Source organism: Pseudopodoces humilis, chromosome 20 (genome assembly GCF_049639895.1).
Source record: "Pseudopodoces humilis isolate 2021_Gansu_Grassland_sample_001 chromosome 20, ASM4963989v1, whole genome shotgun sequence".
NCBI lineage: Eukaryota > Metazoa > Chordata > Aves > Passeriformes > Paridae > Pseudopodoces > Pseudopodoces humilis.
Window position 1 is genome coordinate 2,812,655 of NC_142219.1, and position 17,337 is coordinate 2,829,991.

General features: G+C 48.9%; 1 protein-coding gene across 5 annotated transcripts in view; it reads right to left on the reverse strand.

The window, feature by feature from the left end:
* Nucleotides 1–149: 149 nt before the first annotated feature.
* The window catches only part of KDM2B (lysine demethylase 2B), a 106,445-nt gene continuing 89,257 nt past the window's right edge, over nucleotides 150–17,337 (reverse strand). For 3 of the 5 annotated variants that reach the window (XM_088064892.1, XM_088064893.1, XM_088064894.1), the window contains 9 exons: nucleotides 16,645–16,869; nucleotides 13,268–13,411; nucleotides 8,726–8,813; nucleotides 7,834–8,102; nucleotides 4,832–5,508; nucleotides 3,260–3,423; nucleotides 2,668–2,829; nucleotides 1,768–1,986; nucleotides 150–1,409 (listed from right to left, as the gene is read on the reverse strand). In XM_088064892.1, the coding sequence (XP_087921018.1) occupies nucleotides 1,228–1,409; nucleotides 1,768–1,986; nucleotides 2,668–2,829; nucleotides 3,260–3,423; nucleotides 4,832–5,508; nucleotides 7,834–8,102; nucleotides 8,726–8,813; nucleotides 13,268–13,411; nucleotides 16,645–16,869 (2,130 nt within the window). In that variant the 3' untranslated portion in view covers nucleotides 150–1,227. Of the gene's footprint in view, nucleotides 1,410–1,767; nucleotides 1,987–2,311; nucleotides 2,414–2,667; nucleotides 2,830–3,259; nucleotides 3,424–4,831; nucleotides 5,509–7,833; nucleotides 8,103–8,725; nucleotides 8,814–13,267; nucleotides 13,412–16,644; nucleotides 16,870–17,337 lie in introns of all 5 variants that reach the window. The other 2 variants (XM_088064895.1, XM_005524268.3) reach the window with 2 other exon arrangements.

A 17,337-nucleotide genomic window follows, 5' to 3' on the forward strand; every position in this document is an offset into this window, starting at 1 on the left:
GTCAATGCTCCTGGAGCCTGCCTGGGCAGATCCCTGCTGGAGGAATGGAGAGGTGGATGTAACAATGGCCAGCAAAATGCTCAGAGTCCTGGACCAGAGCTCCCTGCAGCCACCCCCCCTCACCCACAGAAACGCGCAGAGCCAGCGCCTGTTTTTGTACAATTGTTTATACAAATTCAACAAAGGTAAAACTGCATCAGGAAGGTCTACGAAAACAACACCGTACAACAATGGCACTTATGAATGCAGAATTTTACAATCAGGAAATAACCATGTTATAAACCTTAAATGAGAACTCAACTCACACTTCAAAGAAAGAGAGACTACGTTTGACCATTTATTCTACTGCTGGACTCACTGTATAAATTAATTTTATATTGAGTACAAGAGCTCATGCTACAGAGTGAAACCCTCCTATGTGCAAAAGCTGAAATTGGAATTTTTTTAAAATTTTGAGAAAAAGGTGATTTCTATACAGATAAAAGTGTTTTACTTCAACTATAATTTACACCTTATTTCCACAACATGCTTATGTCACTTCTGAAGTATACAAAGCAGGATATAAACTTCCATTAAAACATGCTTTAAGTTGAAAGTATGAACCTACTTTTCCTGACCTGGGCACGTTTGTAGATAGATACTGCCTACGAAGTATAGGTTAAGTTCTCGCCTACCATAAGTAAAGATAAAAATTGGCAATCAAAACTGAAACACTGGTAATGCATTCAAACATTGCATAAATAATTTTTAAACAATTTTTGTACAAAAATAGTTCTGCATAATGTAAGATGTAACAAAACAAAACGTGTTAAGAAGGCAGAAATGCAGTGCGTGGTCCACTTAAATGACACCAACTTTTTTTTTTTCTTGTTTTAAGAAATGAAAAGCAGAAATCAAATTTACACTACCAAGCACATGCTGTGGTACTTTAAATAACAGTATTTCTTGGAGCTCAGTCCTCTTCCAGGGTGTGAACAATTATCATCGGTAACAGTCGCCTTATGAATTTGCATAAGAGCCAGTGCAGGACATCCCAGGTGGACTGAATTAGTGGCACAAGTTGAAATTCTTAACATGGGTAGTTTCACGTTGTTCTCTCCTCAACAAGAGTTGTAAAATCCAATCACGGCATTTTCTGATATTCCAAGTTCCCAATTGAAAATAAAATCCCTACGTGTTCTTAGTCCCTTCCCCCCCCTCGCCCCAGTATTTACACGAGTCCTTTAACTAACTCAGTTTTTGCAGAAGTTTTTCTTCCACCTGCCCAAACTGGACACTTACGGACATCTCCGCTATGAACTGCTCACAGCCCTCCTTCGTCACTTGCTTGCAGTACCTCAGGTCGATCTGGCAGATGTTCCCACAACGTTTGAAGTAGGACAGGCACTGGTCAGTGACCTTATTGCAGTCTGGGGAGAGCAGAGGGCAGAAATTGAACACTGATTTTTTTCTCCAGCACAAGGAATCCCCACCAGCTCCAGCCCCATCCCCAGCAGAGGAATCCCTGCCAGCTCCATCGCCCATCCCCTTCCCCCAGCTGTTGTGCAACCCATGGGATCAAGCCAGGCAGCCCAGATGTGCAGAGCAGCAGCGCGGGAAAATGCCCTGGGAGGATGAACGTGGATACACCTCTGGCAGCTGCAGAGCCATTTCCAGCATGTCCAGCTGCTGCCAGGGACTGACACCAGGAGCAGGGCAGGAGCTGCAGAGGTCAAAGCCCCTCCCAGCTCTGAAGCCCTGGCCAATTCCCTCCCCCACATCCTGTACCTGATAAATTAATTTCTGTTAATGAATCCCGCGTGGTGGTTCCGACGGCGGTCAGCAGGTTAATAGACTGATCTGTCACGTGGTTACAGTAACTGAGATTGAGTTTGGAGAGCAGGGGCATGTGCCTGATGATCAGCCGCAGCGAAGCATCCGTGATATCCAGCCCGGCCAGGCGCAGCTCCACGATGTTCCGTAGCTTGCTCCGGTTGTCGATCTGGCCTGCAAAGCAGAGGCAGCAGGTCATGCCCACGAGCCCCACCCCGTGCTGCCAACATCTGCAGGCCTCTGTGAAATGCACCGTGACACACAACACTGCTGCCCTGGGTCAACTTCTGATGCTTTTGCCTGTCTGGAGCTTTGGAGGGAAGATCAGCAGGAACACTTGTCTATTTTTGGAACAGGCATGTGGACAAAGCCACCTCCTGATTTCAAAACAAAAGGGATGAAAGTAACTGCAGGGGCCCAGCAGAATTACAAGCTGGGAATAAGCAGTAGGCTGTGCAGTGCATGCCAGAAAGCAGATCTGATTTGCTCAAAATTTCACCTGAGCTGAAATCCGGGCGAATGTGGCATGACACACAGAACTGCTCCTTCCCTGAACTGGAATAAAGTGTTTCCATACTCTCTAAAGTACACCCGTTGCAGCCTGAAGAGAAGAAAGTTAGACAGAAAACCAGCACGGTGGCTCAGATGATGGTTCAGCAGGCAGAGAACATCCCTGTCACCCCAGGGCTCCAGCTGGGAGTGTTGCCAGTCACTACCTTGAACTCCCCGAGGGGCAGCACGGCCCCAGCCCCACCAGGTTCAGCTGTGGGGGCTCCTGCCTGTTTGCTCTGAGGGGGAATAAGCACAGAACAGGCCCCGGGGTGGATGGGGCTCCTGGGCTATCCCCGCTGTTACCTGGCCGGTTGTCCGTGGGCGGGGACAGGAGGTCTCTCATTTGTGCGTCTTTCAGTCCTTCTGCCCACTGCACGTCCAGAGTTCGCAGCAAGGGACAACTGGAGCTACAAAGTGCTGACACTGCTATCCATGAGCACCCTGATAACAGCAGGTCCCGCAGACCTGCGGATACAGAACAGGTTGGAACACTGGGACCTTCCCAAACACATCCCAGTGACCTCCACTGGCACCCCCAGGCTGCTCTGAGCACGATCCCCTCCTCCTGCCCAGCTCTCCATCTGTCCCACCATTTGCAATTTCACTCCTTTCCCCAGTCCTCTCAGCCCTTTCCACAGCAGCATTCATTACGTTGCTGGGCAAGACCTGCCTCTAATTATTTAACTGAACATGTCAAGTAGTCACAAAAAATAATTTTGGCTCATTTTAACCCCCTGATGCTTCATTTTTATCCATCTCCAGCCCTCCTAGTAGAGTCTGCTCCTCTTCTAGGCCACCCCAGTCCCTGGAGGCTTTCCCCAGAGATTGCAGTTTAGATACAGAGGTTTGTTATACAAACTGGTTCGTGATTTGGTGATGAGAACACATCACTTACCTGGCAGTCTGTTGATAAGCCAACTCAGCTGCTTTTTAGATATATTTGTCCAGCTAAGATCAAGGGTTACAGGCTGTCTCCTAATAATGCCACTAAGCATAAGTGGAGTGATGGATTTACAATGGTTTAAATCTATTTTGGTCCATAATCTTTTGTCACAGCACCTACCCAAAAAAGAAAAAAGCCAACAGCACTTAATTTGGTACTAACTTGGATTTTGGTAAGGCTTTAAAAAGTGTCATTAAACAGTAGGAAAAACTATAGCATTTAACTGAAAATTTCAAAAAATAAGGCCAAGTATTGCAAAGATAAACACAACCTGACACAATGTTACATAAGTTTCAAGTTTCTCCATCAAATATATCCTGCAATAATGCATGGAATTAATTCCACAGAATTACAAGTGTCAACAACTTTGGATCCCATTTTAAGTCATCCCAGCACTTACTAAAATCTATTTTATAGCCTGAAGACAAGTCACCATTCCTTCCTTATATTATTGACTTATTTATATGTGAAGTCTGATTTAAATAATACCCCATTTCCTCTGTGTTTTCCTTACTTAAAACCAGTGCATTTAGGAAAACATCCTCCCTCTCCTGTGTTTGTGTTATTCCTATCCATGTGGGATTATGTGTCATTTTGCTCTTTATGCTTCTCTAAGGGCAACAACACCAAGTCCTGATGAGTGTGCAGGAGTCTGCATTTCCTTTTTTTTTTTTTAATTAGCAAATACTGTATTTAAGTAGAAAATGCATTTAGCAGGTTTCAGTGACACCAAGCAGCTCACGAAGGAGACACTCCACACACATCACCTCACACTGAATTATCAGCCTCTCTATTTTGTGCATGTTTTGTTAGCAGGCTGTGCTGGAAAGGAGCCTGTTCCTTGTCTGTCTGTCCTTGTGCACAGCAGGAACCCGGGACAGGAGTCACCAGAGCCAGAAGGCTCCACTGAGGGGTCACTGAAACCTGTAAATCTGCACTAAAGCTTCTGCTGCTGCTGTGCAGCCACAGCTGTGTCAGGGCCACATGGTACCCGAGCACAGGGGACACGCTGTGAGCAAACACCATCAACGAAAGATTCCTCCAGAACGTGCTCTGCTGGTCCAGGGAACAGGGAACAGCCTGGCTCTCCACACACCCTCCACAGGGAGACAATCAGCACAGCCCTTGTGAGGAGCACACGGTGGGATCCTCACTATCTCAGTAGGTATTTAATAGCTGAACTGCACAAATGCTGGCAGTCAGGAAGTCCTGGGGCAGAATGACACCAAGACTGAGCCAGGCTGGCTGTTCCAGCAGCAGGAACACCGCGGTGTCCGACTCCAGCACAGGCTGCTCCGGAGCCCGGCAGGCTGACGCCGAGGCTGACGCACACAGCTCCATCAGAAATGCTGGGAACTGCTGTTTCTGAGAAAGCAATGTGAGACCTGCCACTTCTGCCACTCACCCCTTCTGCCTGGGCTCACCAGAGCTCCAGGGACAGCCCACACCCCTCTCCCAGGAGACACCGGTGCCTGCGTCCCTGCCGTGCCCATCCCGCCACACCTCGTGTCCCGCTCTCCTTACCATCTGTTCCAGGTCTTGCAAACTCTCATACAGATGCACAAGTCTCTATGACTGAGGTAGCTAAAGACAGCCATCCAGACTTCCCTCTGCATCACGTGGGCTGCCCCATCATCCAGGGGGAGCGAGTCCGGAGGGGGGCTGATGGGAGGTGGCCGGATAACGTGCCGCTCCATCTGGATGCACTTGGGGGGCGACAGCGAGGGCGGGGGCCGGGCTATTCCCCGGGGGGTGCTGCGCAGGCTGGGCATGAGCTGGTGGTGCCTCAGCTCCCGGGGAGTCCCGTTCAACCCTTTGCTGAACCTATGGAGTCTCTCGCTGTTGTTCAACACACGCTTGGGTTCCTCGTTCTCGCTCTCCGGTTCAGATTTGATGGGTTGGTGGTTCTCATTGGCAAGGCTGTTCTCGGTTTTTTGGATCTCCTGGTTAAGCTCTTTGCTGAGCTCCTTGCTCAGTTCCTTATTGGGAAGCCGCCTTTTCCTCCTCATCTTGAACTTCTTCTTGTCCCTGGGCTCGGCGCCCTCCGTGCTGGGCCCGGCTGTGGGTGAGCTGGAGCGAGACTGGTCGCTATCCTTGGACCTGGGGGGTGCTTCTGGCAGCTCATCCTCGGGCTCCTGCTTGAGGCGCCGCAGGGGTTTGATCATGGCAGTTCGGTCATCCGGGGCCTTCCACGATCGCCGCTGGAAGGAAGAGACAAGGGCTGACTGTGGGAGCGAGGCCGTGCGGCGCTTCCAGCGGCGCTTGCCATGCGGATGCTCCGCACAGGAGCCCTGCCCGGGCCCCCTGCCAGTGCTGGGCCCCACCCATCCCAGCACCATCCCAGCACCGGGCGCAGCCACCGGCCAAAGGTATCGAGTTCAAGAGCCAGCAGGGATGAGGAGTCCAGCTATTGGCGCACTGCACTCCAGGAGTGATAAATGTACTGATTCACTGTGCAGATATTCCTGCACGTTCCAGGGCCTTGCCCATCTCTGAGTGGATCATTTACATGCAGAAGATCAGCAGCACACCATGGACAGCTTTGTCCCCAGCGGGCCACAGCAATCCAGGCTCGGGCCACATCCACTGGGCACCCACATCAAACAGTGCCCAAGTGTCCTCACACCATGGCCAGAAGGGCCATTCCCAAAACCCCTGGAATCACAGCTGCCATGCCAGCTGCTGGACACCCACAGCCTTCCTTTAGACACTTTAGGTGCTCCTTTACACCAACCAAACCCTGGCCATCCCCTCCAATGCCTGCAGAACAGGGAATGTTGACACCCCGGGACTGCTGAGCCCTCACAGGGCCCAGCACCCTCGTCCTGCCCCAGTCCCTGCTCTGCACTCGCTCCCCCTCACCCACCCCACTCCCATTCACCAGACTCTGTGACAGACAAACCGAGGCCCAGGAAAGCTTCAAGCCTAATCTGATCACCACAAGCAAGAAAGAAGCCACCAGCTGTTACAATGAGACAGCTCTAATACGGAGATCTGGACTGGCAAGGAGCGGGAACTGCTGAGAGCACACTTGTTGTGTCAGAGGGCCTGTGCTTTCACTTTCCCAATAAACTAATTGGATCAAGGCAGTGGCTGTGTTCCCAAAGTTCAGCCTGTGGCACACGGTGGAGAAAGCTGATCACCCTGCCTTTAAATTCACATATTATAAAGGGAGAAATCACAGTAAGTTAATGACAGCTTAGAATAAAACCATTACTACACCAGCCCAGTGCAGCTCCCCTCACACAGGGCAGTGAAGGCTATTCCACTTCCAGGCACTGGAATTCTGTGATCATGCCAGGCTGTCAGAGGGCAGCAGTGTGCCAGGACATCCCTGGGGGGAGCAGGGACTCTGGGATGTGCTGTGGCACAACCTGCTGAGGGGCTGTGTGGCAGGGGCAATGTTCAGGGAGGGTCAAACAGCAGATTTTTATTCCTTGGGTCATCAAAACACAACTGGCTGCTGTATTTTAATACAGGACACCAGAAGAGAAAATAGAAACCCAGACAGTGCAGCTGAACTATCCCAGAGTTAAAGGTTTCCATAAGAGAATATGTAATTTCAAGATGTAAATGGGATAAAGTTTGTTTTCTTCTCCATATTTTAGCTGTTGGAAGAAAGTAAAAAACCCAAACACATTGTGTTGTGTGGTAATGTGGTGACCCACGGTGCCTTCCTCCCTGGGGGGAGTCCAAAGGGATGGGAAAAGGAAAGCAACGCCAGCAAGCAGCCATGCATGAACTGCTACTGTGAATTTTGCTCTCTTTCCACCAAAGCAGCTCAAATCCCTACTTTTGCCATCCTGCAGCATTCCCACATTCCAGCCTTGCAGGACTGACTGACTCCCACCCCTGGGAGCTTCACAGGCAACACCAGTCCAGCCACTGATTCTCATTTTACAGCCATCAGCCACTTTAGTCATGAGACACAGTAAATTGGAGTCTCATTTCTGCCTCTGCAAATCAGCATTTCTGCAGATCCCAAGTACCACATTTTGGAATCCACATGAAAATTTGGAGTGTTCCTGCCTGGCCTGAGAGTCCTGACTGTCATGTTCAGGGCCAAGTTGTCTACAGAACTGCTGGGAGCAGCTGCTGCTCTCTGCAGGCACCCCAAGGTGTCCTTTCCAGAGGCTTCCCAGGGTGGCACAGCCCCAAATCAGCCCCAAAACAGCTGCCAGGCGCCACCACGTGGAGACACATGAAAAGGCTTCATGAAAAACTGATTTTCACCTTGTTCCTACTCTGAGCACCTTGTAAAGACTTTGCAGTTAAAGTGGGTTTCCCAGTATCTTTAATAAAATAGCAGCCATAGCCCAGTGTTTTCAGCCTCTGAACATCAACCTGAGTCCCTGTTCAAGCCACTGTCCTGTCAGACCAGCAGCTTTTACCGGGACAGTCAAACATCGCAGTTCCTCCAGGACCCATCTGGGCTTTGGGGATGAGCTCTAAGCCAGGAGAGCTCAGACAGCATCCCCAGGCAGCCCAGGCTCTGTGCAGACCCGTGAGCAGGGGTTGTGCCTTACCCGCTTTCTCATCGTGGGTTCCTGGGATTTCTCGAATTTCCGTTTTCTCCACAGATGCACCTCGTCAGATTTTCTCCTCAGGATTGAGTCAACTGGAGCCTTTTTGGAATGTTCTTCCGATTTCCGCCTGGGAGTCTCCTCGCAGTCCCCTTTCCTTTTGGCAGCATCTGGCACTTCCTTGTTGTCTCTGTTAATTTTCTGCTCCTTCAGCAACGAGCCCGGGAGATTTGATGCGTATTTAAATCCTGGTCCGCGCTTTTGCTTGTACGCCAGAGAGACACAAAACACAAACCAACTTTATACCTTATGCATCTCCCAGCTCTTTATGTTGCCACCAGCACTCTCACGCTGGTGGGTTGGTCACTTTTTAACTCACAAAATGATTAGAAAGGAGTTAAAAGTTTTAATTTTCCTGAGGTTATTTTTCTAACTATACACTTGCAAGTGTCTGTCTCAGTCTGCAAAGAAATAATGTTTCACTAATTCAACAGACACTCCAGGTTTTGCATAATTGCTTGTGAATTTTTAATTTCAGGAATTTTCATTGTCAAAATTAATGTGCAGCAGTGCACAGAACTAACCTAAATATTCCCCAGGTGCAGGGTGAAGTGTTGGTACAAGTGTACAAAAATTACTGAAGAACAGAAAGCTGTGAGCTTGTCTCCAACTCACAGAATCACCATGGAGTGAGCCATACAACCCTGGAATGGTTTGGGTTTGTAGTGACCCTAAAGATCACCACATTCCAACCCTCCACCATGGGTAATTAAAAACAAAACCTAAATGAAGCACAAAACCAAAGCTGGTATTGAGCTAAAGTCTATGTACAAACCAGAGGGAATGCTTAAGATTTTGTATCTCATTCCAGCTCCACTTATTCCCATTAAACTCACTTTTCCAGTTTTCCCTGCGTGGTTGCACTTTGGACACTCCCAGCAGTTCGGCAGCTCGTCGTTAACCACACCATCCGATTCCTTCACCTGTGGGAGAGACACAACTCACAACTGTGCTGCACAAGCCTGCAGGAAGGTGATGACCATTCCAAGGCAGGCTGTACAGCTCCTTGTTTTCTGGGCTGGACTGCAGCGCTCCCAGGGGAGCAGGGGCACCGTCCTGCCGGTGCTGAGCAGGCCCTGGGTGCGGCACAGCCACCCCTCGACGATGCGGGAGGAAGGGACGTGGCCAAGCACATCTGACAAAGGGCTCAGATCTGGGCTTTCCATAAGGTCAGTGCCAATCCCAATTCACACACTCTGCTCTTAGAACAACAGAGAACACCCCGAGAGCCCAAGCAACCCCCCCAACCCAGGGCTGCACTGCCCCATCTCCAAACGCCCTCCCACACCTCAGGTTTGCAAAGCCCAGGCCTGTGTCCCCCCAGAGAGGCACAGCCTGATCCCCCCACAGGCAGGGCTCTCCCTTCCATGTTCTCACATCCATTAATCCCACGGGCATTTTTAGCAGCACAGCACCCTGCACTGTAATCAAGTGTTCCTTAAAATACTTTTCTTTCAGGATCAGAACTCGCAGTCCCAGGCTGCAGCCCTTCAGCCCATGTGCCACTGGGGATGGTGGCTGCCAAGGCAGCTCAGAACAGGCACGTTTGTTCACAGCACTGGACACACAGAGCCACTTCCAGGGCTTCTCACACCCCCAGATCTTCAGTCAGGGTAAGGGAGAGAAAGGCTGACAACTTCACTACCTCCAACACTGACGTTCTGCTTTCTGAAAGAAGCTTATGCTCAGTGTTGTTATGCTCCAGCAAAAACACAATCCTGCCCTACACAGCTGGAATGCTCCTCCTTTCTGGATTTTCACACAGGAGCCTGGAGTGCTTTCCAAACAAGGAACAGGCATTTCAGAGAAGACATTTCTGTGAATGAAAAGCAGAGCTAAGATACACCCTCCACACAAACACACTCACTGATGGCACATTACCACTTAAGGGTTTCATTACATATTCAGAAATAAAAAACTTGGGAGAGAAAAAAAAAGAAAAATATTGATTTATTACTATTGGAGACAACAAAAACATGCTGCTGTCCAGACTAACAGCTGGGCACTGGCAGCAGCAGTGTGGCTGCAGGAGACAGGAACAAGCACGGGCAGGGATCTGCAGATTTTTCATGTTTCTGAAACATTTCCTCCTCTCCTCCCAGGGCAGGGAAAAGACACTGGCTGTGCAGGAGCAAGCCCTTGGATTTAGGAACTGCTTCCTCAAGTCCCTGAGCCAGACAGCAGCCATTCTAGTTTCACCATCCAGTGAGAGTGATGACATGTCAGTCTCTCAGCAAGACTTCTGGAGTTAATAAATGAGTAAATGAAGTGGGCAGAATTTAAATACTGGTTTTATCACAACTGTGTGCCTTTGAACCTTCTTTCCCATGGTAGGTGTAAGATACTCCAGAAGTTGTTGTATACATCTCTGCCTCAGGGGAACAATTCCTGGCCCAAGCCCAAGTTGGGAACAAGTTATTTCCCGCACTGAATATAGAACAAGTGCTGCTGAAGGGAAAGCATTACGGCTCTGTCCCTTCTGTGAAGTTTAAGGAACTCAACAGATGTGAGGGAACTGTAAGCAAACTAATTAGACAAACACAAACCTGCCACTGAATCTGTCCCAAAGCCTTTCAAGGCCGGGTGGGAGCCAGTTTGGAGTGCTTGCTGCAAACAGCAGGTGGGTGTCTGAGGCACAGCGTGAGGCGTCACAGAAACCTACCAGCAGCACCAGGTCAGCAATTCAGACCTGAACACGAGACCTCGTGCTTGGTAGGGATGTGGAGACCCCAGGATGCTGATCTGGCATCCCTGAGGGAGAGCCACAAATTCTGGCAGTGCCCAGACTGAAGCAGGCAGTGAGAAACACCTGTGCTGGAAAAGGCCTTTGTATCCCTGCTGCTCTGACAAGGCACCTGAATATTCACCTCCATTGTTATCACTACATTCAGCTGAGATGGAAAAGAACAGGCTCCTGTTCAGCAAACATGCTAGCCAGCAATATCAGCAATTTGAGATGAAGCAAGAAAAATTCACCACTCTTGGTTCAACTCAAACACTGTGTAACAATGAAAAGCAGTGTTCACCCCAAAATCTCATGAGCTCCCTCTGGAAGCAGCGCTGTGCTTGCAAAACTCTCACCAAGATCATTTTCATAAGAAACCCGTTCAGCAAAACAAGCATTTGTGTTGGTGTGGTATTTTCAAGGAAAGAAGGATGTCAGGAAGCTCCTGTGACACTTTGTCCCCAGCACAGCTCCAACACCAGCACTGCAGGTGCTCAGGTACCAGGGCCCCCACAGAAGCCTCTCAAGGCTCAGAGTGCTCCGTCACCCAAGCCACCCTTAATTTAACTCCTCAGAGAGGTCCTCTGGCTGCTCCATGGAGAAAAACCCCCAGAACATGTACAGCCTAATCAGAGAGCTGGAAGAGGATGGACTTCAAACCACAACCAACCTGCCCTGGAGCCTAAATTACCCCCTGCATGCACTGAACTGCTCCACAAGCTCTGGGAAGTGCATCTTGGGGGGAATTCACTCCACATGGGAATAAGCCTGGAAAGGACATCTGCCCTTCACTGATCCAGTTTATTCCAGTCTCCCCCAATAGCACATTTGCCAGACATTTAGCTGGAGATGAGCAGCAATTCACATGGTGCTATTTCCCAAGTGGGACAGGAAGGGACTTTCCCTCGTGGGCAGCGGAAGCAGCTGCCCTGGGGCTGGGGCTGCACCAAATGATATTTATGGGCTCCATCCTCAGGGCTCAAACAACATGTAAACATGGCAAGAGATTTCTGTCTTGCAGGAAATCATGGAACCTGGGAATAAAAAGCAAGGAAGGATCCAAGGAAGAGGCTCCATTTTCCTTTTGCTGTTCCCCTGAGCAGTCTCATCTCACCTTCCAAGATGATTCTGAAATTCTACCAGTGCTCTTTCACCTCAGGAAATAAACAGCACCAGTTACGAGTTACCCACCATTTCAGCTCAGCAGAAGCACTGAGAAATCAAAATACAAAACACACAAGGCACACAGTAAATCTCCCAGTGCTTAATTGTCAGGAACACCCAAAGCAACGCGGCTCCTAGTTACCAAAAGAACACTCAGAACACCACGCATGTGCAAGAGAACAAACAGCACTTGCCTGACTTCACAGATCTGACCCACATCCTGTACCAGTCCCAAATGTAGTATGGGGAGAGGAGATCATACCTGAGCTGCCACTAGACAATAACTGTCCTGTGAACTCAGCCCTGAGGTGCCACTGACACTGCAAAGGCAGAGATGAGGGTACACAGGGCACTTCCAGCAAGGGCTGGAACAGCAAAGCAGCCAAAATTAAAGTAACTCTGAAAATGAGCAGCTCCTTCCTCTGCTTCATCAGCCCCCAAAGTTTTGTTTTAAGCAGAGCCAAACAAGCAAAGCTCCTTTTCAGAGCCCATCTGTGGCAGGAACTGAGCACCAGCTCCATGAATCAGGGAGAAGGCACAGCTCTGGTGTGCCAGCTCCCCACATTCTGCTCTAATAAATGACAGCAGAACTTGGTGCAGCACCACATACAGCTCAGGAGAAATGAAAGGCCAGGAGAGCTTCACCCCAGGCCTGCATAAGGAACACGCACACCCACCTCTCCTCCCAGACATCCCAGAAGAGCCCAAACGCTGCTTTCTGGGGCACGGTGTGTCAGAACACATTTGCTTTGGCAAATCACTTTAACCATAAACAAAGCAGCAACAGGAAATGGCTGATCAGCTGAAAGAAACCGGCTCTGGAGAAAGGCAACTTCTAAATGCTAATGCACAAAGATATGCCCAAAATGACACTTTTGTTACCAGCAAAGAATACAGCTGCTCACAGGACTCAAGTCAGCCAAGGGTGAGCACTCCTGCAGCCTGACACTCACTCAGGCTGTTGTTCTCCAGAGCTGCACTCCTGCTCCAACATTTGCTCCTAACATCTTTAGAGCCAGCTGCCACCCTAAGGCACATCTGTGCCTGCACCTACATGAGCAGCCAATTGCTCATCTGTACTTGGTGGGACTCGGGGAGAAGTTACTGACATGGACCTGGGAACATCTCACCCTGAAGTACAGGCAGATTGCTCTGCCTTCCCCTTCCTAGCTGAAACACCTCACTTCCTTCAACAGGGGGCAAGAAGAAAGAAACAAACCCACAAGATCTTGGTGTGCACACACACCCAGGGGATGTCCCAAGCCAGGGTCCCTGCCCCCAGGGAATGCTGTTACCTCAAGGACCTGCCTGCTGGTCAGGGCTGTGCCACAGATCTCACCCTGCTCCTCACAGCAGCTCTCTGCTCACTTACTCATCTGTTCAAAGATGGAAACCTAAAAGCTTCCCAATTTCTGTGCACCACTTTTACATTAAGGTGATAACTAATTCAGCTTTTGTTTCCAACATGTATCACATCCTTGTACTCACCTTAAGGCATCCTGGGTGTATGATTTCATTACAAATGGAGCATTCCATTAGCATGAGATTAAACTTGCTCTCCTCCTCTTCCACAGTGTCCTCCTTCCCAGCTTCTCCACACACCAGACACACAGCAGTATGAGGCAGCACCGGCTGTGTATGTACCAGAAAGAACTGATCAAGACATGGCAGACATGGAAACACAAGAGCTCAATGTGCATTTACAGTATCTCATTTCAGAGAGGAGCTAAATAGAGATTAATTGTGCAAGCTGACATGAGGCAAAAAAACCTGATAACAAATTCAGGCTGGGTACCAGACCAAGCTCCACAGGACACGTTTCACCCAAGTGCCCTCCCTGTAGCAATACAGGTTCAGGGAGCATTACTAGGATGGATGAAAATGCATTTTTGGTGGGTTCCTTGAATCTGTGAGCTGACACAGATATTGGCATGCAAGTCACTTCACCAGTGTACAATGGGAGGGGAAAGAAGCCACCTAGAACATCACTATTCACATCCATTAGTCTCCACAATCCAAGGAGCAATTTGGCAGCTCCCCTATTTTACAGACAGGGCAGACAGATGTTATGGGACTTGGTCCAGGTCTCACAGCAAGCCCACAACAGAACCAAGAGCAGACCTTTTCCTGACTGGCAGTCCATTTTCCAGGTCCCTGCTCCTAACCTGAGTACTGTAAAAAGCTCTGCTCACTTAGAAAAAGGATTCGCTCCTGCAAGTGTCACAAGTGAGATCACAGATTTTTCATTTTTTGGTGAGGCAGAAAGGGATCTGCAGCTTCTCACATACCTGTGACCCATGTCAAAGCACTGAATGCTGCTCTAATTAAAAAGACACCTTTTTGCTAATGATTAACAAAATTCTGGTTTGCAGCAATAAGGTATAAACCTCATTACAAAAAAGAAAAGGAAGATCCTAAACTGCCCACAAAGGGAAGTGCAATTGATTAGGCTGCCAGTCCTTAACTATTCCACAGCCAGAGGGCAGAGATGGGGCTTTTCCCTACAAGGATCTCTTGTGGATGGAGTGAATAAATAAATCCCTAAGAGAATACCTGCACACCAACCCAAATTTCAGAACAGTGCACCCTTCAGCAAGTTTCAGGCAGGGGGAAGCCCAGCTGCAGTGAGCCACTGGAGCACAGAGCATTTTACAAACAGCAGTACAATCTCTCTTGCTGGGAGCGAGGGTGTCCAGGCAATCTCCTCTGTGCCACCACTGCCTCTGTCCCACTGAGGGGCTGGAACAGCAGCTGTGCTGTCACAACGAGTCCTCCCAGCCCCGTGCTCCCCTCACACCCATTCCATGCAGCATCATCCCAAGCACCCCTGCTTCCCTGCCTGATGGAACTGGTGATGCAGAGGAGGTTCCTGCTCTCTGAACAGCACTACCATGGGCTCTCTGAAGGATTCTGAGCTTAATGAAAGTCTGTCTAGTTAATATTGTCAGTGTTATTAACCAGAGCAAGCACAATCCCTGAACTGTAGGGATCATTACTTCCATACAGCTTTGGCATCTTGCAGGGTTTTTTTGGCTGGAAGCTGCTGGATAGGTATCACAGCATATTACTGCTGAACTGTATAGAGAACAAGGGCAAAGCCAACAGGATTGCTTACAGAAATGTGAAGCACCTTGGAAGTTACAACCCTTCAACTCCTAATTTTCTGGGCCTTTGCTGCTTTAAGAAATTGCAATAATCTCCCTGATATTTGCGCCAACCTAGAAAGTGCAGAGAGTCACTGTCAGTGCATGTGAGTGTGGGACAAGTAACCAGAGACCCCTGGCGTCTTCTGTCCTAACTGAAAGTAGAACTCTAGGCACCAAGAAGGTAAATAAATCTTCAGCAGAAGACAAGAGGGTGACTACACTCAGCTGGAAGAGAACCCAGATCATCTCCAAAAGGCTCAGCCTGTGTTACTGAGAGTGAAACAGCTTAGTATGAAAGTTTCCTTCATCAGTGAGGATGAGAAAGCATACTGCTGCCCTAATTTAATCCTTCCACTAAAAAGGCAGCATGATTTCACTATTTCTTGCCCCTGGAGAATAATAAATTCTTCATCCATGCTGTTCAATTCATGCCACACTCCAGGAAATCAAGTGTTCAAAGAAAAGACACTTGAGCTGCAAAAGCACTCTGCAGAAAGGTGGATATTCCGTGTACTTTACTGAAAGATCCAGCAGCGCTGAACCCAATCCTCTGTGGCAGGAACAGTGCAGAGCTTGGCACAGGACATGGAGTGAGCTACCAGGAACAACTACTGGAAACCTTATGTGTTTATCAGTTTTTTATCAGTGTCAGGTGAAGTCATTTAATCCCTCCACTTTGGTCATCTCCTAAGAATTAAAAGAAAAACCCTCAAATACTAAGTGAAGGGAACTGTAATGAGAGAAATCGGTATAGATAGGGTGATATTTCAGTTATGAATAAACAACATTCCTTCCCTTAAAAAAACAACAACAAAAGAAACCCAAATCCATAACAACAGCATAAACAAGACCTTCTAAAGAATTAAAATAAAAACTAAAGCTGATTTTTAGCCTTGAACAGAGTCACTGCAGACATGAGACCTGAAAAGAAGCTCCACAAGTCAGCATGGCAGCTACAGATTCAAAAGCTGCTTGAACAACTTAATGGAAGATTAATCTGTCAATATTTGTTAAATAGAAAGCTATCGCTTGTGACTCAAGAAGCTCCTGAGTAATGTACCACGGGAGCCCAGGAAACCGACTGCTGCTTGCCCTGTTCCGATGCTCTTTCCCTGACAGCCATTTCCAGTCCCTGAGGAAGACAAGACCCTGGATTGATGGCTCTCTGCCTCATCCAGATCAGACCCTCTGCTCTATGCCTAAGTAACAACAAACAAATTGAAATTCAGATCTCAGGGAGTCTGGGGCTGGGGTCATCAACACCAAAATCTTGGAGGTTGCCAGTCAAGGATTTTTCACATTCTAATTTATGTGGCTAACACAGTAAAGATGATTGCAGAGCAGCTTTTCTCAGGAAATTCCAACATCCAAACCAAACACACCACTTCATCCTTTGAATCAGAACTTCCCACTCTTCCCCTTTTCCCCCAAATCCCAGAGTTTGAGGGTGATTTGAGCGCCGATTTTTGATGCACTGACAATCTCCACTTCTACAGCGCTAAAAGAAATGCTGTCCTGTTAAGTTTTAGTGGCATTCTGGTTTAAGATTTGTGGAGGATGAGAAGCACTGGGGAAGAAGCTGGGAGGGCAGGGATCACACACTTTTGTCTGATGCACTTTAGAGACTACTCAGAGCTCCCAGCCCCACACCCTCTCACCCAGCAGACGCGGCGGGAGGAAAGAACTCTACAGATGAGCTGCAGGCCCAGGAACACTTACAGCGATGCACTGCCTCATGATGCAGGACTGCTTCATCCTGCCGGGCCCTCCGAACTTCTTCATGTCCTTGCAGAAGTGGCACTCTCCGCACTCTGTCCGCAGACACGCCTCGCACTTGCGGCATCGCGTCCTCCGCCGCCGCGCGCCCGCTGTGCTCCGGTTGGCCGCGAGCTTCACCGCAGAGGCAGCACCCAGCTTCCCCTTGGGCCGCCCGACTGCCCTGTTCTGGAAGAGACACACACACAGGGTCAGCTGCACATCCCACAGCCCTGCTGAGCCCTGTGGAAAACTGGTTGGTGTTACTGGAATTATGCACACACAGGTAACGCTCAGCAGGTACAGACATACAATCATTCTTAGTCACAAAGGAGTTTCATCGCTTTTCCAAGAAAGGTTGTGTTGTAAAAAGGCACAGAAGCCAGGACACAAATGAGAGAACCCAAAGCCAGAGCAAGCCCATTTCAACAGGAGGGCAGGAGAAGACATTTAGGCACAGCTCAACACAAGATCAAATCCCAGGTGAGATGCTTGGCTTAGGTCGATAGATCATCTGTGCCAGTGCTCAGCTCTGGGCTAGAGGTATCTTAGATTTGTGCTCAAACTAAACCAGAAGAGCTTCTTCTGCTGAAGCCAAGAAGCAGCAAAAGGGATTTGGTGTGGTTAGGTACAGCAGAGAAACTCTCAGCTAATGGC